At 50.5% G+C, this 21562-nt stretch overlaps 6 protein-coding genes across 6 annotated transcripts; 1 reads left to right on the top strand and 5 right to left on the bottom strand.

Annotated features, from left to right (window-relative positions):
• Positions 1–1545: 1545 nt before the first annotated feature.
• Positions 1546–5244, bottom strand: HRG_08376 (uncharacterized protein; the record flags this gene model as incomplete). The annotated part of the gene is made up of 3 exons (XM_044866847.1): positions 1546–1552; positions 4427–4905; positions 4954–5244. 3 exons carry the CDS (start codon positions 5242–5244, stop codon positions 1546–1548), a joined length of 777 nt encoding a protein of 258 aa, XP_044717734.1.
• Positions 5245–7048: 1804 nt separating this feature from the next.
• Positions 7049–7492, bottom strand: HRG_08375 (ACT domain-containing protein; the record flags this gene model as incomplete). Its single annotated transcript, XM_044866846.1, has 1 exon — positions 7049–7492. One exon carries the CDS (start codon positions 7490–7492, stop codon positions 7049–7051), a length of 444 nt encoding a protein of 147 aa, XP_044717733.1.
• Positions 7493–10794: 3302 nt separating this feature from the next.
• Positions 10795–11901, bottom strand: HRG_08374 (cryptococcal mannosyltransferase 1 domain-containing protein; the record flags this gene model as incomplete). The annotated part of the gene is made up of 1 exon (XM_044866845.1): positions 10795–11901. One exon carries the CDS (start codon positions 11899–11901, stop codon positions 10795–10797), a length of 1107 nt encoding a protein of 368 aa, XP_044717732.1.
• Positions 11902–14726: 2825 nt separating this feature from the next.
• HRG_08373 (uncharacterized protein) lies at positions 14727–15527 on the bottom strand (the record flags this gene model as incomplete). Its single annotated transcript, XM_044866844.1, has 1 exon — positions 14727–15527. One exon carries the CDS (start codon positions 15525–15527, stop codon positions 14727–14729), a length of 801 nt encoding a protein of 266 aa, XP_044717731.1.
• Positions 15528–16158: 631 nt separating this feature from the next.
• Positions 16159–17568, bottom strand: HRG_08372 (ferritin-like domain-containing protein; the record flags this gene model as incomplete). The annotated part of the gene is made up of 2 exons (XM_044866843.1): positions 16159–17271; positions 17515–17568. 2 exons carry the CDS (start codon positions 17566–17568, stop codon positions 16159–16161), a joined length of 1167 nt encoding a protein of 388 aa, XP_044717730.1.
• A 1202-nt stretch (positions 17569–18770) lies between these two features.
• Positions 18771–19534, top strand: HRG_08371 (uncharacterized protein; the record flags this gene model as incomplete). The annotated part of the gene is made up of 5 exons (XM_044866842.1): positions 18771–18779; positions 18849–18954; positions 19016–19066; positions 19127–19453; positions 19506–19534. 5 exons carry the CDS (start codon positions 18771–18773, stop codon positions 19532–19534), a joined length of 522 nt encoding a protein of 173 aa, XP_044717729.1.
• Positions 19535–21562: the final 2028 nt, after the last annotated feature.

Below are 21562 nucleotides of genomic sequence, written 5' to 3'. Positions count from 1 at the left end.
ATATTTTATAGAGATTTCCCTTAGGGATATATTATATAGGGAGTATACTATAATTTCCTAAGTAATAATAGCTCCTTAAGGATTATACCGATATTTCCTTAAGAAGTTACTATAAGAATATAGCGGGGAAATTATAGAGAAATACCTATACTTACCTAAGGAAAATACTAGGAAATATCGCTAATATACCGTACTACTATTATATAATTATAAGGTTAAGATATTACTTAGTTAAAGCCTTAAGTAAGGTCTTACGCTTACTATAGTATATATAGAAGATAAAGAACCCGCTAGATCTTAGGTAGGTAGAGAAAAATATAGATAGTTATTACTACTCTTACTTTAACTTATAAGACCGGTAGCTAGTCTATATTTAACGCGCGTAATAATATACGGTAGCTAGTCTATATAATACGTTTAATTATATACGGTAGCTAGTCTATTTAATTACCCGTTAGACCTATACCGGATCTAAGTAGACGGTAAGGTTAACGTACTAGCCCCGTACTAAGGGACTAGTGCTTAATAAAAGACCTCTACTAGATATCTATACCTTCCTTTAGGAAAAGCGGGTTAAGATAAGCCTATCCTAATAAAATAAAATATGCATAAAATGCATAAGTTAATTACGAGTAGAACGGATACCCTATTGCCTATTTTAGCCTAGCGGTTCCGAAGATATCCGCGATACGAGAATAGGTAGGGCATAGAATATTCTAGTTAAATCTACTACTTATACTAGAACCTATAGTCTTACGTTAACTATTACGTTATAATTAGACTACCTACTAGGTTAGGAAGACATACTATAGATAGAGCTTTTTAAGCACTATAGAATATGCTAGAAAGCTAACTAATTAGTCTACTAGTAGGCGAGCAATAGTCTATAAAAGACAAAGGATTTCCCTAGGAGTAGTAGATAGAATAAGTAAGTTTATAAGTATCCTTTATAACGCTATTCTTTTAATATATTATTTAGCCCCTTATATACTCGTTTTAAATTCCGGACGAAATTCTACCTTATACTCCGTCGACCGATCTTTCCGCTTACGTTATCGATTACCCGATTCTACGCTTATTACTTATATCTTTTTATAATTATATAAGAGTCTTTAACTATTATAGGTTATAGGCTTAGGCTATAGCCTAAGCTATATAGTTATATATAGAGGGCCGGATCCTATATATATATATATAGGCTAGCGACGTATAAAAGAGCTCTATATAGCTTATTAATATTATCCTATAGATAGTACCTATATATATACCTTTACTTACTCTATAATACTAAGGGCACGATTAATTTTTAGTTAGACTAATAGACTACGCTAACCTACTTATTAATTAGCTAATTAGCGCTTTTAGAAGCGCTTATAAATATACTAGTAAGTTAGCCTACTTAAAGTCCGGTATACCCTAATACTAGTACTTTCTATAATACTAAGGCAGGTATATTTTAATAGTAATTAAAGCTATATTTTAACGTTACGATAGTTAATTATAGTGTTTTCTAGCTATTTAAGCTGCTAGCTACTATATAGAGCTTTAAAATCTACGTCCTAATTAGCTGCGGTAATAGTAGCTAGCTTAAGGATACGCTCGAGCTACTATATCGTCTTAATAACTTAATTAATCCGTACGAACCGGCTATTAGGATCCTATAGAACCTTTTTCTATTTTCGAGGCTATAGACGATATAATTAATACTTAAGCTATTATATTTAAAGCTAGGCAGCTATAAGCTGCTAATTTTAATTGCTAAGGGCGCGGCTAACTTTACTAAAGAGTAGTCTAATTATATAGTTAACTTAACCGCGATTTTCTAGCCCTATAATAAGGCGCCGAACTTCTTATAATCGTTTAAGCGTTTTAAGGGCATCGTTATTAGCTAAGGAGCTAATATTCTTCCTTTTTAATAGCGTTAACGGCGTTAACGGCTATAGTAAAATAAAGTAGCTTAATAAGGGCTTTACTATATTAATTAGCTATAAACTAAACCCGCGCTAACCTCCCTTAATATTCTTTTTAGTTAGGCTAGCTTACCGGGCTTTATAGTAAATATAAAGGAAGTTAGCCTTACTAATTAGCGCTATATCGTCGAAAGATACGATTTTCTTAAGTTAACGTCGGTATACGGCCTTAATAGGTAAGAAAACTAAGATATCGAGTAGTTAGAGGATATATAAGGAGTATAATAGTAGGAAAAGGAGATATATACTATTTTAAAAGCATTTATATATAAAATTATTAGTTTAATAACTCCTATAGCCGTTAATAATAAGAAGAGTATTGCCCTACTTATAGTGCCTTATTTAAGGCATAAAAACCTACTTTAGCTACTAAATAGTAATAGTATTACTTATCTAGCCCTTTAAGGAGGCAATAAAGTCCTAATCTTATAGAAAATTAAGTTCGTTAGGGAACTATTAGTATTAAAGGTCTTAACCCTTAAAAATTATAAAGGGAGTTAAGGCCTAGCCTATAATAAAGACGCATTTAACTATTATAGTCTAATAACGCGATCTTAGCTACTTTTTAAGAGTCTCTTACTTCTCTAAGCTCCTTAGTACTAGACTATTAAAGCTAAGGCCCTTAGGATACCTATTTCGTCTATATTAAAGTAGGACTCTAGTAGGATTACCTATATAGCCGGCAGCTTAAGCAATTAGAACTATTCCTTGATATAGGCTATAGAGGCGCCGTTAACGCGAGTAGAATCGAGCGATCTACCTTTAATAGTACTAATCTCTAGGTTCCGGGCTAAAAAGCCCGAAATCTACTACTTCTTAAGCGGATAGGTATCGCAGCCGGCCTTAACGATACGGCCGGTAAATTCCTTAACCTAATAATACGTTAAAGGCAGCCTAAGGGCGGCCTAGGTAAGAACCTAGTTAGTAAGGTGTTTTTCCTACTCTTAGCTAAGCCTCTAATATGCCTCTTTTACCTCCTTAATAGGCAGAGCCCCTTAAAGATATATATAGAGGGTCCCTCTTAGAATACCTTACTTTTAACTAGTATAAAGCTAAGGTATCCCGTTTTTAATAGCTTTAAGTGCTTCTTAGAGCTGGTTTCTAGTATACTTAGAAAGCCGAGGCATTGCTAATATAAATAGTATTTATTTTATAATTATAGGGTAAGAGATATACGAGAAAACGCGGTTGCAATATAATATATTTAACGATGCGATAGTATTATAGAGAGTGCTAGTATTAGGGTATGCCGGACTTTAGGTAGGCTGACTTAGTCTAGCCCCGCTATAAGTAGGCCGGTCTAGACCTCGCCTACCTAGACCTAGCGACGAATTCGTTAGGACCTCCCCCTAACCTTAGTCCGGGCCCCCTAACTAGGAAAATAAAAACCTAGGGCCGATACCAGTAACTTAATAAGTATAGCGCGAAGCCGGTATAATAACCTAACTACCGGCCTAGCTAAAGGCCGGTATTAATAAAAATTAGCCTGCTAAGCCTTATAGGGGAAAAATAAGGCAGAGCCTAAGAAGATATCGTTATAGGATAAGGTTAAAGATAATTATATAATTAACTATTAACTAAAAACACTTATACTACCGATTAACGCTATATACCCCGCGTATATAAAGGAGTTACTTTCTAAGGTTACTTTATAGCGGGGCTAATACGATTCCGACTAACTATAACGATACCTAAGATTAAGATTCCTATATATTATAACCGCGACCCGGTATAAGGGCGGACTAGCTATAAAAAGAGGGGAGGGTTTTCCTTTAGGTACTTTAGTTTTTCCCTCCTATTTAACGCCGAAGTTCTAGATACCTCTAGATAGGTTACTAGTATAATCTTAATAATAATAATACCTATATTATAATATAAGTATATACCTAAAATTACTTAATTACTATTATAGGGTAAGTAGAGGGATATATTAAAAGTGTTTTTTATTATATAATAATAATAAGCTATAAAGCATATAACTATATTATATATTACGCCCACCGCTATAAAATACGTACTTATATATATAGCCTATCCTACTCTATATATTTAACGGCTAGGATCTAGGCTAATACCTAGACTATTACTAAGGGTAAATACCCTTATTATTACTTTACTAAGCTTTATATAAGTATCTAGTATAGGGTTAAAGCCTTATATAATACTAAATATAGGACTACTATATATAAGGAAATAACAGATATAATATATCGCGTATATTACGTGCTAGATAGACGCTAATATAGCGGTTCTACTCTAGGTTTTATGCTCCCATGTAATTTTTGAGAGTATTTTGCTTCTGCCATTGACGATTGGAACTGGTTGGGCGCGGTATTCGAACCATGACTTCCTTGCTTCCCGCAGCTGGGCAGGAGCGAACTCACGCGCGCGATCACTAATGGACCCTCTATTAGCTTGCCAGATTCAATAGACAACGTGAACGAGCTGACGCCTACCTCTTCCAGGCAAACATGTAGTTTGTCCATGGATCACCGCCGGGGCAGTACTCCTCGTCGTGATTGTCACAGGTTTCCTTGTCAAGGTGGTGGATGCCGAGCCACTCGCCAACCTGGTGAATGGTAGTGTAACCAGACATGTTTGTGTCTTCTGCAACGTTAGGTGCCTGGTCTGAGGATATCATGCAACCATCAGTATAGTATGGCTCATCATCTTGGGCGAGTTTCTCTGGGGGGTAGCTGTCCCCGAGGATTAAACCGGCTGGGCTCATTTCTGTTATGTAGATCAGATTGAGCGTTTTATAATTGCCTCGGTGGAGCATCGCTCTCATCAGTCTCTTTTTTTGATCCAAATCACGATCATCGCTGGTCCACCATACTGGTTCGCTGTACCATTTAGTTTCCATGTGCTTGAAGGAGATGTCTGCTCCACGGAAAGCCTCGTTTAACACCCCGAGCTGCTTATCAACGTTCTCTTGCTAATCCAGCGTCAGTCATGTATCGTGTTGTGAGACACCAGAGCATACGGTAACGTATCCATGCTCGACGTCATGCCCGGTAGCTACAACAGTGACATATGTATCGATGTAGATTGGACTCCCGTCATCCTTGAAACTCGACCCGTCGAGGCCCGAATCGCCGCGCCGGGCCAAGGTCCCGGCTTCGAAGCCAGGTCTGTTTTGGAGTCGCAAGTTGTCTTCCGGGTGTTTTGAACCGCAAAACGACTTGGCACTATCCGCCTCCTGTACCTGGATGCTGGTGGTCGCATGGCAAATCACCGACAACTCAAGAAGCGGTAATATGTAGGTATACAGCATGGCGCAGACTCTACAAGTGGATGTACAAGAGTCAAGGGCGTGGGAGACGTTAATGGACAAGTCTGAGTATGATGAATCTGTTGAGTCCAGAATATTCCCGGAAAGAGAGAATGCCATGGCTCTTTTACATGTATAGGGCATCCTTCCAGCTTGTGATCTCATCTACCTGCCTATATCGAGCTCGGCAAGAAAGCCCCTGGTCCAAGCACCATGAATCGCTACACTATGTCTGAATATTAACATAACTGGATCCTATAATTCTCCCTGCTTGTAAGTAGCTATATGTCCTGACAAGCGCTGCAATAAGCCGCTCGGATAGATCAGTATATCATTTCCTCGGCGTCTATAGTGCGTGCGTCAAGACGATGATTTTCATATTTTGCATCAATAACAACATTCCAGACATGAGATTGGATATTCCCCATTCTTTTCTCTCCGCCTAAGAAAATGTGCCAAGAGCCGAAAGCGCTGGCCAAGGACAACATCCAAAGCGAGGAGGGGGGTTCCATAGCAAAACAGTACATCCTAAGACGCTCGATCAACAGGGGTCACGTTACAACTAGAGATCTATACCAAAACCAAGGCCTTGGATTTATATTGGCGATAGAGGGACCTTTGTCGGTCTCTGTCCCTTCCCAACCTTATTTAAGTCTAATTGTACCCTGCCCGACTATGTCGCACCAGATGCCCCTTAATTCCCTGTTCCGGGCTTCACTCCTTGTGCGTGCGACAGGCGATCTCAGTTAAATCCATCCTTATCACCGGCACAGCTATTTTCTCGGTTCCTGTCCGGGCTGCTATAACACGGCGACCCCTGGCGTGATCTGGGTCCGGTGCGTAAAGGATCCACCCGTCTTGTGCGTGTTCCCTGGTCAGACGAAAGTCTGGACCATGGATGGAGCTGGCAAGACCATCCTCTTAGGTAATGTAACTGAAAGTTGAGGTGAAAGACGATATTTTCCTCTCCGGCTCCTGGAGGGCGCTTCCACGGACCTCAATCAACCGTTGTCTGCGCACCACTGGGTTCCTCAGAGGAATTCCAATAGAGTTCACATCCCACTCTCACTATAGCCTAAAGCTGCCGGCCTTTGGCCTTGGTGCCCATCAAATAGGTATGGCTTGGCCGGCAAGCCTCTCCTGCCCCTTCTTTGTGCGGGGGATGATACGTAACAGCATCCATCACCTTTATTAGCCTCAAGCTTGCGCTGGATTTGTCTTTCTCAATGAGCACACCATTTAGCCGTTCAACATGATTCCAAGACTCGTTACTGTCTCGAGGGAGACATGGTAGCAAAGGTGACAAGGCAGTCGTGAACTGCAGGCTGTCTGGCTCATGACGGGAGTTGCATTTCTCCCGCCCTTGACGGGGACCGGCGGCTGCACGATATACTAGCTAATATGGCGCAGCATTGTATTTTCTATAAATCTTCCCTCATCGCCCCAGGCGTCTGTATGTGGCACCGCAGCGAGACTTTTTCTGAGCCCACCCACCGTAGGCTAGGTCGTGTTCAATCGATACACACGTCACCTTGCGTGTCACACCGCAAGCCCTGATCAATCCCATCTCTCATTGGATAGGTTGTCAGCTTTGGAGCATTTCAAGGTGTTTATAGCTACGCCTCAAAGAGCGGGAAGCGCATGACAACACTGAATCCCTCGTGCCAGGTGAATTATCCCGTCACCTTGCTACTAGAAATACTTGCTCGACAACTTCGATGAGAATATTTGGAAGTAATCATGGTAAAGTAATGCTCTTGTCCGTCTCATCAAGTAGCAGACCCTCCTTGCGGCACCCTTCTTTCCACTAGGCGTCGTTAAGCTGCTCGCTCTTCTTCTCCTCGGCCAGAGCCGCCAGCACTTCGACAGCCTCTGCCTCCCTGCCGGTGGGCACAAACAGGTGGTCGTGGTAGAATCCGCTGACAGGGTTGACGCCCATGTTGCAGGCGGCGAGCCGAGTCGCGATGATGGCCATGAAGCCGACAGCCTCGAGGCTGGAGGTGACGTTGAGGGTAATCATCTTACAGGGGAAGAAGTACTGCATTTTCTGCGCCTGGGCAAAGTCAAGACTGACCACGAGAGTGACGCCCTCTGTCTCGCGGAACAGGAGCTGGATCTCGGCCAAGGGAGGGAGAGGCGAGTCGGGGCCGAGGGTGGCGAAGACGTAGGTGGAGGGGTGCAGAGTCGTGGTCAAGGTGGAGAGAAGCTTGGCCAGGCACTTCTCGCCGGGATCGGCCATGGTGGGCTCCATGACGACGGAGCGGACGACGGCCGGGGCTGATGATGCCGGGTGGGGCCGGGCCGGGAGATCAGTCGACGCGTCCTCTCGAGTTGCCGGGTGGTGCTATTGATGGCCGCGGGCTATAGGATATCCACGAAGGAATGACGACAATGGTGGTGGCGCGGGTTTCCGGACAAATGGTTCCCTCCTACAATAGGTTTGCAATGTCCAGCATCATCCGAGGGTCGACGACGGATAACGGCGCTCGTTTTTCTTTAATACAATGCTGCGCAAGAATCAACGACGCCCTTGATGGCGTTTGCGGCCTGGCGGGTCCTTTATGAGGGAAGACTAGATAGAAGTCGATGGACAAGCTTACCGTTAAATGCGTCTTCCGGGATATCCGCAATGATGGAGTAGGATCTGCTCATCACCACCCAACTGGTAGGTATCTTGCGCCTCTTATTAACAAGGCCAGTCCGGTACCCACAGCCGGACGACAAGCTTGTACTTTACTATCGGAGCCACTTTTGGGTGCCATTGGCAGGGCGCGCGTCACAATAGAAGACGACTGACTCGCGCTGTTAATGCAGTCATGGAGCCTTCGGTTACCCGAGCCGGCACATGATGAAAAGTTTACGCCGTAGATAGCCGCCTATTTCCAGCTGTATGCAGCTCTGCCATGTTTATGGCCCAGCAAGCTCAAATACGTCTACTCTGTCAGGCATGGGGGGGACACGGTGAGAGTCTCCCCGACATTAAGCCCAACAACCGACCGACTACCAGTGCCATTCACCCACGAGGATGTCAAGTGTGATATTTGGCGGGCCTGAACCTTGGCTCCCGCTCCGAGGTTAGCATGCAATATTCACTGGGCCTCGTCTCGCTTTGAAGAAAGACGAGGCGAAACAGCCTCGAGAGGAACGGCACGAGTGGAAGAACTCGTAGCTTTTCGACAAAGAGGACCCCTGAACCCGTAAGAGGCTTCTGCCCAACCCGTTTAGCTTCAAGGCATCCATTTGCCAGTCGGCGTCAGCTGCCGTCGTCGTCCAACACTCCCTCCATGGCGCATCAGCCTTCACTCAGCCTTGTACTCCCTCTGCGCCGCCCACCAGATCTATTCCTCTGACTCTCCGCATCCTCCCCGTCCGAGTCCCATGAGCGCTTTAGCGGCCACGGTCTGCCCAAGAAATCCCATGCCGCCAGTCTCGCACCCCATCTGGACGCTCCCCTGGCTCCATTCAACGATCAGCTTTCTTGTCTGCCACATTGCCTGGCGCGTGTTGAATTGACCAATCTTGGAAATGACTGTGTTTCGCAGCGTGCGCCTCAAATCCCCCTCCCAGTCTGTCGTGAGCCACCGGATGTCGTCACGCATCAGAATGCTCAGCATCATGTCAGAGCCCTCGGGTGGTTCGAGGATGATGAATTCGAGTTGCAAATTCGACGGCTTGCTGCCATATATCATCATGGCGAACACGTCCTTCTGGCAGAATCCAGAGCGCTCACAGGCAGCAATGTCCGAGTGCTGATCTGGAGTGTCTGGCGCACTGAGAGTTAGCCTTTGCGGTGATGAAGGAAATGGCATGAGATCCAGAGCGACAACTCACCACAGACCCGACCAGCCGCCACTATGGCTTCCGTTTCAAAATTGAGCTCTGGTCGCTCAAGCAAATCCGCCTTCTCACTCGTCCAATCTTCAAACACGGCATCTAGAAAGCCGTCGATCCTTTGGCGAGTCGATGTCAGCGTCGCGTCCGAATTAGTTGCCCTTCTGGAGGCGTGCAAAATCTCAAAGCACCTGTTTAGCTGCATCTTCGTCAAGTGTTCGGCTGACAAGATGGGCTTGACCATGGCCAGACGGCTATCTCCTTTTGCAAGCAAGTCAAAAAATCGTTTGCGCTCCTCTTTCGAAAGTCCGGAAGAAATACTCGCGGGCGAGGACATGTGAAGAGGCGTTTCGGAGTCTCGCTTCCGCTTGACAGAGCTCGTCGGCGATGGACATGGCAGATTCACCAGCCCGCGAGGCGAGGCCATGGCCTTGCAGGTACGCGCGTGGCGCGAAACGAAGAAGTGAAGCGACCCGAACTTCCAACCTTGAGCATGAGACGAGAACTGGAAAGATGAGTCAAAGATTCGACAGATGGAACGCGGACCGTCAAGACGCCGGTGCGCGAAACCAGAAGTGGCGAGGCAAAGGGATGCAAGAAAGATGTGCAGTCTTCATTTCCCGGTTCACGCTGCGGTCTTTTTGACAGTTCAAACATATGTCCAGGCCACCCGCCACCATGATCGGAACCTCAGGCAAACGCGTGGTTGCCCGGTGAGACGCTGCCTCGCCTGTTCCGAAACCATTCCGGGGCAAAGCGCCTGAGCGAATGGCCATTGGCTTGGAGCTTTGCTCTACGGCGCCGGGGCTGTCTATCGTTCATGCTCCATGAAGGCAAATACACCTAGGTGGTCAACTTTGCGTCGGTCGGCCGGCGAGAAACAAGTCTGGTGTCCGACCATCGCAGTCGCCTTGCGCGAGTTTTATATTGCGCTCTCCGCTTCACTCAGTTGGATCTCGGCACTTGTCTTTCTTCACTACCGTGCTCGAGGGACTTGCGTCTTTCGTCGGCAGCTTTACTGCAGTCTTTCTTGTGCGCTCGGCGATGGGTCGTCATGGACTTGCGTTCTTGAAGAGCATCAGCCCGCCTTATCTCTTATTCATGACAAGACAAGAACTTGTCACTCACGCTCGTGAGTATAGCAGGCAAGGGTCAATGCAGGGGATGACGAGGCCCATACAAACTTACGCTGGGAACATGAAGCATTAGCACGCCGTGGTATTTCGCGCCGAGTTCTCGCGCTTCACGCAAGCGACCCTCGTACTCACCTGCGATAACTATGAGATTCTTTAGTGAGCGGTCGGCATCTGTATTGTCCACTGTGGCTCTTGTACTGGGGCGCCTCACATGAGACTGCAGCGTGTCGGCGCGGTCAGCTCCTTCAACGTCAATGATCTGGATCGCCATACTTATTCTAGCCCAAACGTCGAGCTTGAGTTCATCCGTAGCTCTTCAGAGCTCCGTCTCACATTCATCGGCCGGCAATGGAGCCAAAGATCACAGCTCGGACAACTCGCATGATAGCATGGCCTATGCTGCGTCAGCGCCGTCGACTGACGTCCGTCTGGCACCGCCTAACAGGCGTCTCAGGTATCGCTGCTCTCTGCATCGTCAAACATGAGAATACAAGCTTGGTCACAATCACAGTACTTTACATTGGCTCCCGAAAGGCGCCTCGATGCGGTGGTATTCGCACAACCCTATTCCTCGCTCGAGTTTGACTCACTGGCCGTTCCTACGCATGTCAGGTGGCACTCCCAAGCCGTGATTCCATTGCTTCCAAAACTGATTCCGCCAACTCGGTATACACTTCACCATCTCAGGAGGGCTTGGATTCCACTGGACCTTGAGAGCAAGTTGGCTGTTCTGTTCGACGCCCGTCCAGCTAGATGTGTATCCCTTCACCCTCTTGACATGGCTTCCCTCCTGGAGACTATAACCGAGGCTGACGCTCGGCACCACCAAGATTTTGTTGTACCCCATGTTCCACATGTCCTTGCAAAGAAGCGTCGGCTCGCCGGCGCCACACTCACCCCTGTGCTTGGCCGCGCGGCGGAACTCGAGTTGTCCGTCCAGGAAAGGTGCGGCCGTGATCGCGGTTGCGCCGTTCCAACATGCAAACACCTGGAAAGGCTTCCTGTCCTCGAACCGCGCGCGCGCGTGGGCGTCGTTGGGGAGCATGTCCCAAGCGTGGCGCCAGTCGCCATGGCCTGGGACTTCGAAGAAGCTGTTTCCGTCCATGCTCCGCGAGACCCATACGTCGTAGAAGGCGAGGCGTTGGTTAGAGCGGCCGTACAGTCGATGGTAGTCCATGGAGCACGTCATGTCCGCTCCCTGAAGCTGTTTCTGGTACAGGAGCTCGAGGATGTCATCGGTGCAGATCGCCACGTCGTTGATGAAGAGGATGGTGGTGTCGTGGTCCCACTTGGCCGCATCGGCCATCATAGGCTCGAGAGCAAGATTGCGTAGCTTGGCGAGCTTGCCGATGCGGTCGCCGTAGTGGGAGTTTATGTCGCTGGTTTGGAGGTAGTAGAAGACGCCAAGGTTATCCATCTCGCGCTGCAGCGACTTCAACACTTCGTACGTGCCATCGGTCGAGAACCCTTCTACGATGGACACGGCACAGTTTTCAGGCCCGAGAAAGCGGATAGCCTCGACAATGGACCCCATCAGTGTCGGCAGCAAGTCAACGATCTGGCGGAGATCGAGGGCGAAAAAGAACCTCCGCCTGGAGCTGAGCCCCCAACCCAGCCGCTTGAGGGCCTTGTACCGACTCCGATTGATGGGCGGGCAGTCTATCCTCTGGTGGTTCCCGCCCTGGGTCGACATGATGGACGCGACGTACTTGTCTGCAGAAGGCAGATGGTCTGGATTGCCATCTTTGCTTGGCAACATCGACCAGGGCGTCGAGCCGGGCCGGGATTTGGCCTCGTTAGTCCAGCTGCCGCCGTATTCTTTATTTTCGTCAACTTAGTGCTTTGTTCCCACAGGCTCGGGCAGGATGGGACCAAGATCACCGACCGGCGGGAGTCCAGGGCATATACGGGAATGGCGAAGAGATGTCATCCCACAGATATCTGTAGGCGGCGAACAAACCGAGGAACAGGGCGGCGACGACTGCGACGCGGCGACGGACCGGGACAGGGAAGGGGAATCTGGCCGTGAACATTCTGAGATGCTCAGTTGATTGACCGACTGATTGATTTGACGTGTTGCCATACGAGGGGGGACCTGGAAGTCGTCTCCCCGCCAGCTTCAGCTGAACCGGGCGGCGAGGTGAGGAGGAAAGGGGCCTTTGACTGGGAGAGCAACTAGTATCTAGAGCCCCTCTATTTGACTTTCATTTTCGAGACAAGCACACAACCCCTTGCGGCAGGGCCTCATTGACCCAGTCGTGTAGGGGAATCAGGCTCCTGGTGCCGGATGCTCCACCTCCATGAATCGAGGATCTTGCATGAAAACAGTACTGTATGTGCAATAGCTTTGGCCACTACAACAGTGGACCCAAGTTCTGCTCGATGCTAAAGAGGTACCAGTCTAACTCCAGGCGACGCGTATGAAACAGCCAGTCTCGCAGTCCCCGGTAGTGTTTAGCTTCCTAATGATCCGAGACTGCTCACCAGCTTGTACATATCCAACTCCAAGCTTGCCTTGGCAGGCGCAACCGAAATCCTTGCAGCTATCAGCAGCGCCACAAGTCTGATGAGTATTGCACTGGCGATCGGAGCTGCAGTTGATCCAATTCCCCAGACGGCTGTTGTGAGCCGTCCAACACCACCGGCCGTAGCCCAAACAGGACTTGTAGCAATGTCCCCATCGCTACAACCCCTGGCCTTGCCGTACCAACATGTACGTTCTTCAGCGCGTTGGAGCTTGTTAATAATCTAGGCGTTGTATCTTATGGTGTTTCCGTTGAAACGAGAGGAATTGCTCCCCTTGTATTCATGGTTTTACTAACGAACAGTCCAGCCTTGGTCATCACCTCCCACGGAGATGGCTTGAAAAAAGCTCGATGTAACGGTGAGAGCCGGCATTAAGGTCGGGCGGGACTTGTTGCGGACGCATAATGTCCCGGCGACTACCGTAATAGCTCAAGAGATTCGGACAGCCTTGGCGGTCTGGGGAACATACCGGAACTGGCCACGTACTCGACCGCCTAGCATTGCCGTGGCCGTTTCCGTTCCATGTACTGTAAGATACGCCCAAGTGACGGTTAGGCCGGGACCGGACACGTCTCCTTGGAGAGCCTACTGTAAGGTGGCGTCATACAAGAGGCCCCCACCTATTTAGACTGCCAAGAGTACAGTAGAGGGGCGGCCCAAAAGTCATCCCTCTATTCGTATCCGTATTGACAAGAGGGAGGGTTAGTGGCGAAGCAAAGCGTTATAGCCCACGGATCACAAAAGCCGCGCTCCCTGTATGATGGAATAGTATAGAGACATGATATTGCTCGTATTTTCAACCGAGAGAAAGGTACCCACCTGTATGGAGTACCCTCCCACCCTTTCGTCCGCTCTAATCAGCTGAATATCACTTATTTAGCTGGGGCCCTAATAAGTCAATGCGAGCCATCCAAAGATAGAAAGGAAGGGTAAAGGGGGCAGGACCTTCTTTGCGGCCTGCCAGAAACCCTAACGGACGCCCCCTCCCTGGTCCGGTCGCCCCGGCTGGCTTCTATGCGCGCCCTCGGCGCAGTCTGTAGGGCCCTGTCGGCACAGCCTGGCCGACGTCCTCTTTCTCCCTCCAACGCTGTCTGACGGTGGCCCGGAGGAGGTCCGTAGGGGTGCACCAGAGAGGTGCAGGTCGAAGCAATGGATCAATGGTCCGCTAATGTCGGCACTTTATTGCCTCTTACACCAGCTATAAGAGCCCCCGCGCACGGGTGATAAGTCCGGCCACGTAAAGACGCGTCTGGCCTATTCTAACTGCTGCAGATGCCTTATTTGAGCCGGAGCCCGTCCCTAAGCAGGAGCGTCTGCTTGCCGTCGCCCATGCTTCTAGCGCTACAATGGTAGTTCCGCCCCCTTGGGCCCGGCTTTACATGAGGGCTACTCTTTTCCAAGGGCATTACTGTAACATAAGACTTAAATGCAACAGACGCGTCAGGAATCCGCGCCTAATCCTGGGCCACTTTGCAACTCACCTGAATCGAGACAATCCTCCACAATCGAAAAGGGACTAATCTGGTAGTTGTGCCCTCCCAGATTGAGTGAATGGCCTCTGTAATCTCAAAGTGCTTAAGAGCGGGCCCGAATCGTCAGCGAATGCACAAAGGCTCGTCTCTTCATGTAGCCAGCTCTCGTAAAAGGTAGGTGATAAGCTTCCATCCAACTATTCCAAAGACTAAGCAGGTACTTTTTCCTCTTCCTGTCGACTGAACAGCAAGAACCCCATTCTGACTAAATACCTCATTTCCAGTGGCCGCAGATAAGAGTTGCGGTTTAGCCACGTCGAAAGCGTGTTCCGCTCCGTCGCCGTCCTCGATCAACGTGTCCTGAGATGCTCAATTTATAACGTGATTCTTTCCTTGTAGATGCCCAATTTGGGCCGCGCTTTTCTAGTCACCGCGTCTGTCTATGATTTCGAAAGCTCTTCTCATCAGCCACATATTCTGGCTCGCGGGGTACAAGCCTTCTGACCAGACGGAAAGATGGTCAGAGAACGAGAACCGGTCTGTCATCAGCTCCTTGGAGCGTCTCATCTGCCTCGTACTTGGCTCTAAGGTAGCCCGCCGGCAGGGTTGACGAGGCCCTGTCTGTCTTGCGTGTACTGATGCCAAACACCAGCGGCGGCGCACTCAACACCAACGTCATGAGCGCTGACAGGACCAGCGCATCAAAGGATCTCATGGGCCGCGAAAGGATAATGGGCGTGTTCGTACCCCCCGCTAAGCCGAGGTCAACAAAGTACCACATGCGACTCGATGCATAGTATAGGTTAGATGGAGCCAACGCCCGTGAGATAACAGGTCTCCCGCTGACATCTCGGGGCGTTTTGGCGGCATGCTTGTTGATCTGCACAGGCTCTGGCGCTTCCATGTTCAGATGCCGAGCCATGGCCTCTCGATAGGCGTTGAAGGCCCGAGCAGCGTGTGCCTCCCCCATCGGGGGCGTTTCCTGACCAACCTCCCACAGCTGCCGTTCGTTTCCGTCGGCAGTCTTTACCAGAGCCCACGTGTGCCCTACGAGCTCTCCAGAGGGGTCCTGGTGCTGTCCCCTCGCCGGATTTGGATCACGCAGGCCGAACCAAATATCCACCTGGTCGCCCTCGCCTAAACAGGCCTTCATTGACTGGTAGTGCGTGCGGATATGCGCGTCCGTGTATCCGTCGGGCGCTTTCTTAATAAACTCTTCGGCGTAGTCGAGGGCGGTCTGCCTCGAGAAGAACAAATGGCCTTGTGCGTTGAAGATTTGTTCTTTGGCCTGAGGCCCGGGGACGAAACCCATCCGCTCCATGATAGACTCTATTCGGTCGGAGATGCTGCGGCACCGGAGCGGTGGAAAGCGATGGTTGTTGGGTGACAATTTTCGGACTCCTGGCAACCGTTGGTTATCTGCGGTCCTGCAAGGACCAACACGAGTGGTGGTTCAGCCAAGTGAAACTGCGGCCACTCGGATGCGTTAAACACTTGGCGAGCTGACGCTACTCTATAGATGCTGACCAAGTCTCAGAAATACGTGTGCATATGTTGGCAACAACTGGCGGTCTGGAGCTGGACCCGTCAGCCTCACTTTCTACGTACGCGGCTGAGGGCGGGAAATGGGTGTTGGATCCGAATGGAGGCAAGATGCCAAACTTCGAATAATGTAGAGTATATTCCCCCTTTGCTTGAAACGCGACACTTCTTGCGGACTGTAACGTCTAGGCGGGACACGGTTTGAATCCAAATTTCAACGCAGCTGAATATCAAACCATTATCTTGGAGCAACAGTTCGCGCGCAAAGTTCTGAAAGACACCTCCCGCAGCGATTTTACTCAGAGCCATGTGGTATTTCAGGGTCGTGTACATACAGAGTCTATCGATTCCGAATAAACTTTAAACTTCCACATTGTGTCATTTTTGGTCTCTTTCGCCTCCAACAGTTACTATCCAGCCTGATATAGTCCGAGGGCAGCCACATGTGGATTCAGCATTGTCAAGTTGAAGGGGGTGACGTAAAGGTCAAGATCCGTCAAGGCAATGAAGATGGTGCCGTTCACTGCGGGGTCCCCTTCAAATGTTGATGTGTTTGGTTGGATAGTGTAGGCAATCCCTTGCGAGACGTTGTGCAATGGCGTATACGTGACGTTGAGTTGCGTTACCCAAGCCGCAAATTCAGGATGTGTGACTGTGGTGGAAGTCACGTAGCTGTTGTTGGGCCCAATCGCCTTTCCGGGCTCGTCCCATTCGAAGAAGACCCGGCGCCCTGGGTACGACAAAGGGTGGGTTCTGTTGTTGGTGATGGCTGGCTCGCAACGTTCTCCTTGGCGAGTCGCCTTCAGGCAATCATCTTCGCTGGGTACATTCGCCGTGCTCAGGGTGTTCGCGTATCCGCCAGTCGTCTCATCCCAATCGCGCTCGCCGTGCACACGTGATGGATTGGGCTGGTTTAGGATGCGCAACGAGGGCATGTTTTGCCAAACAAGTCTCGTCTGATGCGCAGGACAGGACGAGATGTAGGGCGCAAGCAGCGTCCAGGCCCAGGACTGCGGGATCCCGACCTCGAACCACTCTGGCATGGGAAAGAGGCCCTCGAATTGTCGAAAGATCATCTGCTGACGGGCCTCGGTTGTGATACTTTGAATCAGAATTTGGCCGACCTCGCGCGCGTTGAGGTGGTTGATGAAGCCGTAAACTCCAGCCTCGCCCCAGCGAGTGAGTTTCTGGCAGAAGTCGATATACTCGCGCACATTGCGGACGGGATAATTGTATGAGCATTGCCGTGGTGCTTGCCGTCCGAGCATATTTGTCAAGGCTTTTGCATGGCCCACCTCCTGGTTGGCCATGAACTCGAGTAGAAAGCGATCCTCGGCCTTGAGACCGGCGGCTTCAAAGTCCTTGACAGAGAAGGTCGCGAGCCCCCAGTGGAAGAGGTCGAGCTCAATCCACTCTTGATACAATGCCAACGCAATGGACTGATAGTCAAAGTCACTCTGGACTCTGTACACGGGCTCAGATCCGTCCGTGCCCTCGCCCCCGTGGGGAGTGAAGGGGGCGGGCTGTTTATCGTGTAGTTGCCCATCAGCAGCGTATCTGAACTTCTTTGGGTCCGCAGGCAAAGGATCTATCGACTGGGAGAGAATTTCTGTTGACAGTGCCCCCGTTGTGGTAGCCGGCGGTCCATTGTACGGTCCGTGAGAGACCTGGGGCCTCGGTGTGGGAGATGGTGCGTCGTCAACATCTTGGTATCTTGTTGGGCCCGTCCCCGTGTCTGTACGCGCTGTAGGAACAGCGCTGCAGACCGGTCCAAGGAGCGCCGGCCACAGGGCGAGCAGCATCAAGCACGTGTGTAACATGGTGTGAAAGTGGTGGTTGTGTGCGCAAGATGGCTCGACAATGGGTGTTGACAGGCTGCAGGGAAAATATACGGACATTAATGAGTTTAAATCATCACTGGGAAGCAGATTCGCTCATCGTGATGGCAAGTTGACGTCGTGCCGCGAGCAGCCAGATGGGTGTGGAACCTGCATCATGACACCGTCATTCACCTCGGAATTGAGATCTCGTCTGTCGATGACGAGATGATCGAGCCGTCATTTGAAAAGGTCACAGACGCAGTCAGTGTGCACCGCCAAGCCTCGCGGATGGGGCTTAACGGAGTTGCCGTCCGGCACTCGATTCTCATCGACCGAGGATGGAACAAGTCTATGACGGCCCAGAAGAAAGAGACTGAACATGAGTCAGGTGGCACAGCTTTCCCGAGCAAAGAATGACAGACAGGGAGGGTGCCCGATGCAGGCTTGGTCCCATGCGTTTGCTCCATTTATTGACTCTGAGGATGGATGTACAGTATCTGGCAAACCCGTCTATTTATTGATCTGTTGTGGTACTTTTCAGATTGAAGCAAGTCTGGAGGCTTCACCACACTCTGGGCAGAATCCTCGCTATGGTGATCCGTAAACGCCATACCGGATTCGGGTGCATATATATATTCACCGGTCCACAGTCGTCTTTGCTCGTCTCTATTCACAATAGGAATTTGTGCGAGCCATGTAAGTGATGGAGTATCTGGCTATCTGCCCACTTCGAGGCGCTTCGAGCCAAGAAAAGGTGGTCGACGGCCGTCACCATGGGGCAGCTCCCACACGTAGTCAGAGAGTCAACTTGTCCTCGGTCCCTCGTGTGTATTCTCACCCACATCTCATGCCAGGATATTGATCGGAAAGGCAGCACTCTTCCTCGTGCCTGCACTCTTTATCACGTCGTGGCCCTGCCTAGACCGTACGTCAGCATGACGAAATACGGAGAGGGTGCTCCGTCTGCGTGCTTGTCCCGTGGGACTCTCTCATTCTTCCTTTCCCCCTCTTGGCTCCGCATCTCGATGCTCTCATTGCTTTTTGCCGTCCTTGTCTCGGAATCGCACATTCCGAGCTCGATACACGAACAATAAACGTGCGGCAACGGACTATTGTGGAACATGGAAAAAATCCCCATTACCAACAAGGCTCGCGGAGAAGCAGTCTCGACGGAGAACACACTTCTTACCTCCGTGGCGTCCATGAGCCAGGTCTGCACCCGGCCCCAGGATGATTGACCTCCCTTTGCGGACCAGGCGCTAACGCGTGCCTGCGCGCAGGACTTCAAGCCAATAAAGAACATTTGTGCTCATCTGAACGCCTTTCACGCCTACGCTTCGGAGCCCAGCCGCAGCGTGGAAGCCAACCACTACTGTGGCCATGTCAGTATGTTGCCGGTCCTGCCTCGAGCCGCTTGCACGTCCGCGTCACTAACCATCGAGAAAAGACGACGATGTGCGCCAATGCCTCTTGTACGACTCTGCCGAGGCCAATGCGCGTCTGCTGGGCGTGGAGTACATGGTAACTCCAAGGATTTACGACTCTCTGCCGCCCGAAGAGCGCCGCCTATGGCACTCCCACGTCTACGAGGTTAAGTCAGGCATGCTCATCATGCCCAATCCCAGTGTCCCCGACTCCGCCTGGGAACTGGGCGAGAAGAAGGAAATGGAGCAGATCATCACGCTGTACGGCAAGGTGTATCATCTTTGGCAAACGGACAAGGGCCACAAAGTGCCGTTGGGCGAACCCCAGTTGATGACGAGCTACACGGCCGACGGCCAGCTTGACTTTGCAAAGGTTGAGGAACGAGATGCGAGGTTTGGCACGGACTACCAGAGAAAGCAAGAGGCAAGGCGGGACATCCCCTTGCCAGAGATTCACCCAGGTACGCGGCAAGCACTCCAAGGTTTGCTACTATCTTGCTAACCTTGGGCAAGACGCAGATGCTTCCTGGAAAATAGCTTGAGATTCGAGGGCGTGGAGGAGGAACTGCGCTGCTGGATCGTGGCTTGTCGATTCCAAGATTGAACCGCCGAACCATTTATATATGTGGTCAGGCACCCTGGGGCAGTGCAAAAGCACCCTTATTTCTAAATCTTACAAGTACATCCCTCTTCAAAAAGCTGCTTGACCGTCCAGAACATGAACCTTGACTGCGGTTTCGACGGTGTACCCGCCCTAGGCTCCTAGATCAGTGCCAGAGACAGGAGAATGTACCGTCGCCGTTCAAAATCAACAACTTGCGAGTTTATGTTCTGGTCGCACTCTACGAACTAAAGCGGCCCAGCTTTGCACGCCTCCTGGACCAGGGCGAGCCACCAGACTTTCAGAGGTGATCAGCCGGCGAACACTGTGCCAGTGGACATAATGTCGCTCATTCAGGCTTCCACATGTCCTCGGCGCCTTTGCAACTCCGAGATCGGGTTCAGCCCCAGACTTTGATAAAGAGGTGATAGTATACAGAATTCTCTTGTTTGCCGGGGCCCTCCTGGAAGCTTTCAACTGTCTATCATATTGTCACGGGCTGTGCCCGGCTGGTGGACCCGGTTGTACCGGGTCCGGTGGGTCGTGCTCCGGTGGCAACACCGGCCCCGCTCCGCGGACCCAGAAGCTGCGAGAACATTCCGAGAAGGGTAATATAAGCTCGCACTCGAGGCTACGCCTCGAGTTCAGCTTCTTTCCTCCTTAGCTCTAGATAGACAACATCTAGGCACCTGCTTGTTGAATAAACTCCGGGCCAGCCTTTCACATATCTAGAGCTCCTTCTAAATACCGCAAGCTGCAGACTGCTCGTCAGGATGGACCAGCAGAGTGAGAGCCCAAGTCTCCAGCAGCAATGGATTGACCAACGCATTCAAGAAGCGGTCAATGCGACTCTCAGCCCTCTACAGGACCAACTTTCCTTGCTGATGGAGCAACTCGGGCGAGCGCAGCCGCAGAGCGCCGACTTGCAATCGCCGCCAGTGGCACGAGGATTGGGCGAGAGCACGCCTGGCTTGGGCACGCCCTCCCAAAACCTGCGGTACTGGAATGCGGAAACCGTTGCCCAACCCACCCAAGTATGACGGCTCACGGAAGAGCTACTCCTCCTGGGCCAGGCAGATGCGAGACAAGCTGGACCTTGATGCACACTACTACAGTGGAAATCGCGAACTTTGGTACCTCATCAACTCATGTTTGGACGAGCGACCACAGCAAGTGGTCGCTACCTTTACGCCGCGGAGGCCCTGGGGTAGCTACGACCCCAAGAGTTCATGCGATACCTCGACCGAACCTACCAGGACAGCAACATCCAATCCCGCGCTGCTGCCACGCTGAGAACTATGCGGCAGCGCGAAGACCAACCTCTCGCGTCCTTCCTTCCCCGATTCGAACAGGCATTAGCTGAAGCCGGGGGAGCAGACTGGCCGGACAGTGCAAAGATCGTATTTCTAGAGAACGCAATAAATGCACGCCTCCAAGAGAGTTTGGTCACAGCCGTCCTACCCGACGACTACCAGGGATGGCTTGCGAGAGTTCAGGAAATTGCGGGCAGATTGGAGAGACTGAAACCCGGTAGGCAGCCGACGTCGACTGAGCGGACGCCTCAACAGCTACCAAGGCAACGACCCAAGGAGGAACCGGAGGACCCCGACGGAGATGTTAAGATGACGGACATCAACCGTATTGGCCACGAGTCGAAGGGTCGTCGACATGTCGATAAGAAGCCGAAGGATGAGCGCCGCTGCTATCGCTGTGGTCGGACGGATCATCTTATCGTGGACTGCCCAGCCCAGGTGGTCTTTCCTGGCGAAGGGAAGCAACAGCGACCTAAAGCTGCGCGCATGAAGAAGCCCGATGCCGCAGATGATTCGGAATCAACCGCAGCATCCAGTGAGGACGAGTCGGCGGGAAAAGACTAGCCCCGGGCGAAAGCGGGCGCCGGGGCCTGCAAAGGCAGACATCCGGGACTGGGAAGCGTTCAAGCCACGAATGAATAGTCGGACTGTATTAG

This window comes from Hirsutella rhossiliensis (assembly GCF_020360975.1).
Source record: "Hirsutella rhossiliensis strain HR02 chromosome Unknown scaffold00010, whole genome shotgun sequence".
Lineage (NCBI taxonomy): Eukaryota > Fungi > Ascomycota > Sordariomycetes > Hypocreales > Ophiocordycipitaceae > Hirsutella > Hirsutella rhossiliensis.
This window is presented reverse-complemented; position numbering and strand designations above follow the sequence as displayed.